Source organism: Vidua macroura, chromosome 19, assembly GCF_024509145.1.
Source record: "Vidua macroura isolate BioBank_ID:100142 chromosome 19, ASM2450914v1, whole genome shotgun sequence".
Lineage (NCBI taxonomy): Eukaryota > Metazoa > Chordata > Aves > Passeriformes > Viduidae > Vidua > Vidua macroura.
The window spans coordinates 11,179,786-11,187,296 of NC_071589.1; the positions used below are offsets into that span (position 1 = coordinate 11,179,786).

The following is a 7,511-nucleotide window of genomic DNA, read 5'->3' on the forward strand; positions in this document are numbered from 1 at the left end:
AAACTTTGGGAATTCATTGTTCTGGACAGAAATAGCCAACAGAGCAAACGTGCTGAGAGGGAGTCAAATCCTCTTACTTTCATCTGTTCTCTGTCCACAAGAGTAAAAGTGTCTAAGTCCCAAGAGGAAAAAAGGTGAAGAATCTGCTTGAGAGTGTTGTAAAGTTGGAAGTGCAAGGACTTGTCTGAACCACAATCTGGGAGAGACTAAAGCAGCCTGGAGTGGGGTTTTTGGTGGGTTTATGTGGGGCTTTTGCTCACCTTTGTGGCCTCAGAATACTGGAGGAATTTCTTCACTAAGAAACACTCCAAACTTCCTCAAACACGCAAATGGGCACCTGTAGGACACGCTCAGATCAGAACTGCACCTCTCCCACTGTTTTGCAGTTTGGAGGCAGGTGCATTATCAGATTATTGTGGAGTTAAATGAAGCACAGCACACCCCCCTGTGAGAAACAGCTGTGCCCAAATGAGCTTTGCTCATTCCTTGCACCATCCAGGCACTTGTTGGTGTCACTGAGCCCCCTTTGGGTCAGGCAAAATTCCAGCCCGTGGGACAATGATCTGCTGGTGGTGCAGCAGGTGCTGGATCCTGTTAAAATGCTGCCTGGCAGCTTTTGTGGAGGGATTTGGGGATCCTCTGGAAGGTCTGCAGTGCTGTAGGTGGGTTTTGTTTAACTTAAAGGTTAGTTTAGAACGAGTTTCTGGTAGATTGGTTATGGTGTGGGGTTTTTTGTTGGCTTTCTTCTCCGAAAGGATGATGAATTATCAACAGAGTTCTCAACTACTTTCCCCAGGCTGCCAAAAGGCTCAGTGTAGTAATTCCTAATAGTTAAAGGAAAAAGCTATTAAAGAGAGCTTCACTAATTCAGTTATTCTTAAACTTTGTTGTTGGGAGGTGAAGGGTTAACTGGGAACTGAAATACCCACAAAAACTCCCTCCCCACGCTATTTTTTGGTCCCCAGTTTCTGTTGCATCTCCTCAAAATGCACAGACCTGGAGAGGGGGGGAGAGACTGAGATACCATTTGTATTTTCCAGCTAATTATGACAACCTAAATGATTTTAAAAGCTATGAGGAGAAAATGATTTTAAAAGATATGAGGAGGTGACCTGAGATGGATTCCCCCCACTTTGACAAAATGTTTTCCCCATAAATGGGTGGGTTCTTGAATTGTAAATACAGTCCCGTGTCTCAGAGCGGTTTGATTTTCGGGATTTTTTTTTCAGTTTGGGTTTTTTCCCTTGGGGTCTAAGGCAACACAGACCTGCCTGTATTCTATATCCAAACGGGCTCTTCAGGCAGGTCAGAGAAGTGGTTTTAGTGCCCTGTGAGGCTTTGTGAGACGTGCACAGATCACTGTGGGCTGGGGTTTCACTGCTCCTGACAGTGAGCACGTGTAGGTGCCTTAAGTCTTAAGGTCTGTCTCAGCCAAGCCTAAAACTCAAACTGTTGTTTCATGTCCTTGCTTGCTGTTCTATTGTAACTTTTCTACTTTCAGACTCTGCAGCTGCAGCTAGCTCTGAGTTCTTTTGCTCTTTCTGTTTCTGAGCCTGCTGTCACAGCTTTCCGAAGGTCTTTTTGCCTTTACTGTGTTTCTCACAATGCCCTCTGGTCTGACCAAGCTGGACCAATGCCCTGTCTCGTGCCAGGGGCAAGCATTTCTCAAATATACGCTCCTGACCACAGAACAAAGACCTACCGAGAGGAAAATGCTCTTGGCATCTCTTTATTCAACCCTCACCCTCGTGTCCTTCTCTAGCAAGAACAAGCCCCTGTGAAGGTTGAGCAAACCAAGGTCAGGTGTTCCCTCAGCCTCCCAAGGGCACGGCCAACTCTAGATCTGGAGATCACAGCTTTTTCACCCCAGAGCCGTGTTTGGGCTGTAAAGATCTGCTGCAGCCTCACCAGCACTGGCCGAGCACAGGAGCTCTGCTTAAACACCAGCAGAGGAGCCCGGTGGGCTTCTTGATCTTCAGACATTTCCCCTCCAAGTCTCTGTGAGTGTTTGTAGGTGGAAATGAGCAGTTGCTGGAGCTGCCACTTGCCTGGCAGGGTTCTCCCTGGCTCTGAGCCCTGTCTAAGTGTCCAGCTTGGCTCTGTGCGCCGCAGGGCTCTGGGGCTGCGCGGTGTCGTTGGCCACCACCGCGGCCTCTCCAAAGGTGTCGACGCACTTCCCCACGGCGTCCAGGATGAGCTGTAGCCGCCTGTCCAGGGCCAGGAGATGTGGCTCGGTGAGCACAGGGGCCAGGGGGTCCTGCAGGAGGGATTCCCTCATCACGGCGCTGAGCCGGTACTCGGGCTCCGCCAGGAGCTGCAGGCGCAGCAACGTCGTTCTCTTTATTCTGGAAAAAAAAAACAAATAAACAATTTAATGCCTCCCAGCAAGAGCAGCTGAGCTCCTTGACAGCAGGAGGGCAGAGACAGGTGAAGGAATTTCAAGAACTTTAGAACAAAATTTCTATAATTTTAATGGGTATAAATCTATGCTAATTGTATTCTATAATTTTGGAAGGTAATGACATTTTTTTTTTTTTTTTTGCAGAAACCTCTACTTCTCCCCTTTGTTTTTCCATAGTGTTTGTACTGCAAATTTCTGTCAGCAGAGAGAAAAAACGTGACTGAAGTTCTCAGTAGTGAGTGAGTCAGAGATGACCCAGTTCCCCAGGTTCCTGCAGGGTGGTGTCATCTCCCCGAGGATGACATTTACGAGATGGGAGCAGAGGGGGAGGTAAATGAAAAGACATGAATGAGAAAATATCTTCTGTCAAAACTCTGAGCAAAAAGAGGGAATATTTCCTGGAACTGATGTAACTGTGACTTTTCACCTTAGGGGGTACTGAGATTCAAATGTGATTTGCTTTGACAGAAAATGGGATGAAAACCTGCAATCTTGGAATGCTTCTGGGCATGAAATGAAGTGTTCTGAAATCATTTGTTTAATCCTCAGCAGAAATGTGTTGACTTCAGCATGCACAATACTGAAATGAATCAGTGGCTGTGGTTATTGCCCTTTGAAACTTGGAAACAAAGTGGTCCATGTTCATGGAACCATTTGGATTCAGCCCAGACAGAATTTTCAGGTGGAAAAAGGTCAGATCCATTTTAGGCAGCTCAAGAATTTGTATTTGTAGGCTGTTGTTTATCCAGGGCATCTATTGGGAATGTTGATCTGGATCTCTGCAGCTCCAACAGGCCATGTGCTGTTTGGGAAAGGCTGTTCAGGTGCTGGGGACAATCACTAAGGTTGGAAAGGACCTTTAGGATCATCAAGTCCAACTGCTGTCCCAGCACCATCAAACCACGTCCCCAAGTGTCACATCCACACATCATTTGAAAAATTCCAGGGATGGTGACTCCATGATTTCCCTGGGCAGCCTGTGCCAGTGTTTTACTACCCTACTAGTATGTTTTACTACCCTTTCCAGGAAAAAACTTTTCCTAATATCCAATCTAAATCAGGAGCGTGTGTGGAGCGAGGTGTGTGTGGGCACTGTGCCTGTGGCACAAGGGAAGGAGGATGCTGCTGCCACAGGGCCAGGCATCACCTTCCCGCATTAACATTCCTGAAAAAACAAAAATAATTAATTGATCGAGGGTGAGGGCTGACAAGGAAGCTTTAAACCCCAGCTGTGAGCTGCTGCTGCTGCTGCTGCTGCTGCTGCCAGGGGAAGCTGTGCCCAGAGCAGATGTGAACAAGCATCTGTGTGCTGTCCTTCGAGGCAGGGCTGGCCCGGGAGCTGCTGTGGGTAAACACCAGCTGTGTTTGCTCTGGTCCCAACAGTGCTTGGAGGTGGAGAGCGGGCTGGTGTGACCCGTGGGGAGCAGCTGATGGAGCTCTGGAACAGTCACACAACAAACAAGCAGAGCACAGAGAGGGCTGAGATGGAAACGCTGCCGCCAGCGCCGCTGCGCTCCCACGGGGGCTGTGACCCCGCGGCTGGGCTGGAGTGCTGAACCTTTCACCCCGACCTTCCAGGGACTTCAGCAGCCTGACTGGGGCTGCTTCCAGGCCTGGCTGTGCCTCCACGAGGGTTTTGATGCTTTCAGGGAAAGGACCATATCATGGCATGGCTGTATTTGTGCCACTCGTTGTCTGGGAGAGGAGACCTGTAGGCTTCAACGTGTGGGACAGGCTGGGATCTGGGAGAGGCAGGTAAAACAGACTCAAATCTGCTGGAAGCCAGGCTTGGAGCAGAACTCAGCTGGGAATGAGGTGGATGTGTTTAACAGCCTGCTCTCAGCATCCCTGTGCTCACAGCACTCCCAGCTGGAGGAGCTTTCCTGCTCACATGGCTCAGCTCGGTGTCGGAGCAAGGAGGTGACTCGGTGGGCTGGGTCCAGGTTGTTGGTCAGGGCAGGCTGAAATTTGTGGCCTCTGTGTGCTTACTCAAGTAAAACCTCTTCCCTTCCTTCCCAAGTGGTTTTAGATGCTCTCCCACGCCAAATGGATCAGGTCTTGTGGGAAATGAGGGTTTGTGTGTCTCCTTCAGGCAGCACGAGTTGTTTTTATGCTGTTCCTGGCCCTTGTTTGCTTATGACAGGGTGTTCAGGTCCTCTTACCACTGCCTTTCACAAGAATGAAATTAAGAGGAGTTTCTGGGAGGTGGATCTGGAAGAATAGGAGTGATGTGACCTGTGGATATTATGGTATGAAGGTCAAATTAAGAAGCAGAGTTAATTTCAAACTGCACAAAATTTCAAGAGAAGGATTCCCTGTGAGCCTTCAATTAGAAATGAAAAGACTTGCTGAGTGCAAATAACAGTTCTTGAAATTAAAGGTGTGTGGGGAGAATGCAGTTACCACCCCGAGGGGGAGGAGAAGCAGGTAGAGCGAGGAAAAAGGCTCCACATCTCCCGAAGACAAACCCTAGGAAAGAGCAGCTGCTTCTGCCTCTTAAATTTAACTTGCAGCTGCTGATTTATGTGAATTAATGAAGGGGGAACATAGGATTAAAATTATGAGCTTCTCTTTCATGCCATGAGAAGAGGAAGCTTGATTAGGTGCATCAAAGTTCCACCAGGATTATGGATGGAGATTTCTGTGCTTCCTGAGAGCACCTCGTGCTGATGGGCTGGGAAAGGCTGTTAGAACTTTCTGGAAGGGTTTGATCCATTGGACAGCGTCTCCTGGTCTGCCAGTGGATGTTTTTCCACTCATGATTCTGCTCCAGCATCCAGCCCACCCCTCGGCTGGGATTAGCAGGGTCCTCCTTGAGCTGCTGGAGGGAGCCAGGCCTGGGTGAGCTCCCCGGTGACAGCAGGAACTCGGACATTCCTGGGAAGGAAGCTGCAGCTGGAACTTACACACAGCACTGGGACAGCGGGGCCAGGATGGAGATTTCATCGTGGGAATGCCGCCCAAACCTGGGGGGTGAAGCAGAGTTGAGAGCCTGTCCCTCCTCATCCTCCTCCTCCTCGCCCCTCCCGAGCTCCTGCCGGTGCCTCACCCTCTGGCGTTGTCCAGGTGCAGGAGGAAGCCGTCGTCCCCAAACTTGGTGAACATCTCGTAGTGGTGCCGGTCCATGTTCCCTGCAAAGGCCACGCAGAGGGACAGAGTTTGCCTTGCAGGGAATTTTCTAAATCATCCCAAGCTTTCTTTCAGATCTGCATGGAGTGTTTGTTGCCGTGCTGGAAGTGCCCAAGGTGCTGCTGTCCCCTTGCTGGGGTGAGTCTGGGGGCTCCCCTGTGCCCCCACGTTGGAGGGGCTGTGGGGAGACAGCAGCACCTCTAAAGTGTCTCTGCAGGGGGAGGGAAAGGGAAAGGGAAAGGAGAAGAAGGAGAAGAAGGAGAAGAAGGAGAAGAAGGAGAAGAAGGAGAAGAAGGAGAAGGAAGGAAGGAAGGAAGGAAGGAAGGAAGGAAGGAAGGAAGGAAGGAAGGAAGGAAGGAAGGAAGGAAGGAAGGAAGGAAGGAAGGAAGGAAGGAAGGAAGGAAGGAAGGAAGGAAGGAAGGAAGGAAGGAAGGAAAGGGAAAGGGAAAGGGAAAGGGAAAGGGAAAGGGAAAGGGAAAGGGAAAGGGAAAGGGAAAGGGAAAGGGAAAGAAAGAAAGGGAGGAAAGTCCTTTCCCTCCGTCATTACCTGTTAGGAAGTCGAATATGGCCATGTCCACGATGTTGAGCAGCCGGTTGCTGTTGCTGTAGGGGTAGATCTCCCTCACTGTGTTGCAGTACAGTGGATTCACTTCCCACCTGCAGGAGATGGAGAAGGGGAGATGCCCTTAGCTGCTTCTGCCATGTCCCAGAAATACCCCAAAACCCATCTTCCATGTGAAGATGTACAAGACGAGGAAATAAATCTCCCCTTGTGCATGCAGGAGACTGGAATTGAAACACAGCCAATGCCCAGGCTTTTAGGGGTTATTACAGTAATTATTACACTAATCATGGGCTCCCTGACCCTTGGCCTGGGTTATTTCTGCAGCTCTGTCCGTGTGTCCGTGCCCTGCAGTGCAGAAATGGGAAGCAGCCTCATTTACCCACTTACTCCTCTTTTCCATCGAAGGAGTAGGAGCGGATCCAGGGGTTGGGGATGGAGAGCCGTGGGGCCAGGTTGAGGGAGGGCAGGAAGGCAGACAGGGAGCCTTCCAGGAGGTGGGGGGTTCCCACACACGGCGTACTCCGTCTTGCACATGTACGGGCACTTGGCGAAGAAGCAGACGTTGCTGGCTGGGAGGAGACCAGAAAACAGGGAAAAGGGGCTGTGATCTCCAGGAGGGTGTAAAAAACAGTGAAAAGGGGCTGTGATCTCTAGGAGGGTGCAGAAAACAGGGAAAAGGGGCTGTGATCTATAGGAGGGTGCAGACAACAGGGAAAAGGGGCTGTGATCTATAGGAGGGTGTAAAAAACAGGGAAAAGGGGCTGTGATCTATAGGAGGGTGTAAAAAACAGGGAAAAGGGGCTGTGATCTCCAGGAAGGTGCAAGGCTGAGCCCTTCCCCACCGTGGGACAGTGGTTATTTCTTGTGGCAGGGATGGGGTGAGGGGAAGCAGATGGGAGGAGTCCCAAGGGGCTGCAGATGAGTGCAGAGCAGTTTAAATTTGATGGCTGTTTCATGGAAACACTCTGGGGAAGCCAAGGAAAAACAAGGTAAAACCCAAAGCATGGCAAGGATGTCAACCTGCCAAATCACAGATTTGGGGTCCTAAGGGAAAGGTTAAGAAAAAAGGCCAAATGAGTAGATCTGGTAGGTGATTCCAGAATCTGTAACCATATCTTTGTGCATGTTTAACCCAAGAATTTCATTTCTGCACCACAGCTTGAGTCCTGCAGCCCCTGCCCTTCCTCCCACCATGGAACACCACAGGTTTGGATTAGGTGTGAAGGGACCTTAAAGACAATTGGGACCATAATTTGCCTCATCCCAAGCCAAGCCCTCGCCCACCTGGTGACACGAAGAAGACGCTCTGCAGGACCTCGTTCTTGGTGACCTCCAGGATCTCCTTGGTGACATTGATCAGCCTCCCCACCGTGGGGTGGCACCCTCCGGAAATCCAGGATCCTGCACAGAGGGGAC

The 7,511-nt window shown here is 50.2% G+C and overlaps 1 protein-coding gene across 1 annotated transcript in view; it reads right to left on the bottom strand.

Annotated features, from left to right (window-relative positions):
• Positions 1-1,713: 1,713 nt before the first annotated feature.
• FAM20A (FAM20A golgi associated secretory pathway pseudokinase) overlaps positions 1,714-7,511 on the bottom strand; it is a 12,688-nt gene continuing 6,890 nt past the window's right edge. The window contains 8 exon segments of the mRNA XM_053995106.1: positions 1,714-2,345; positions 5,308-5,367; positions 5,451-5,532; positions 6,078-6,187; positions 6,483-6,595; positions 6,597-6,664; positions 7,380-7,470; positions 7,472-7,499. Coding sequence (XP_053851081.1) covers positions 2,081-2,345; positions 5,308-5,367; positions 5,451-5,532; positions 6,078-6,187; positions 6,483-6,595; positions 6,597-6,664; positions 7,380-7,470; positions 7,472-7,499 — 817 coding nt within the window. The 3' untranslated portion in view covers positions 1,714-2,080.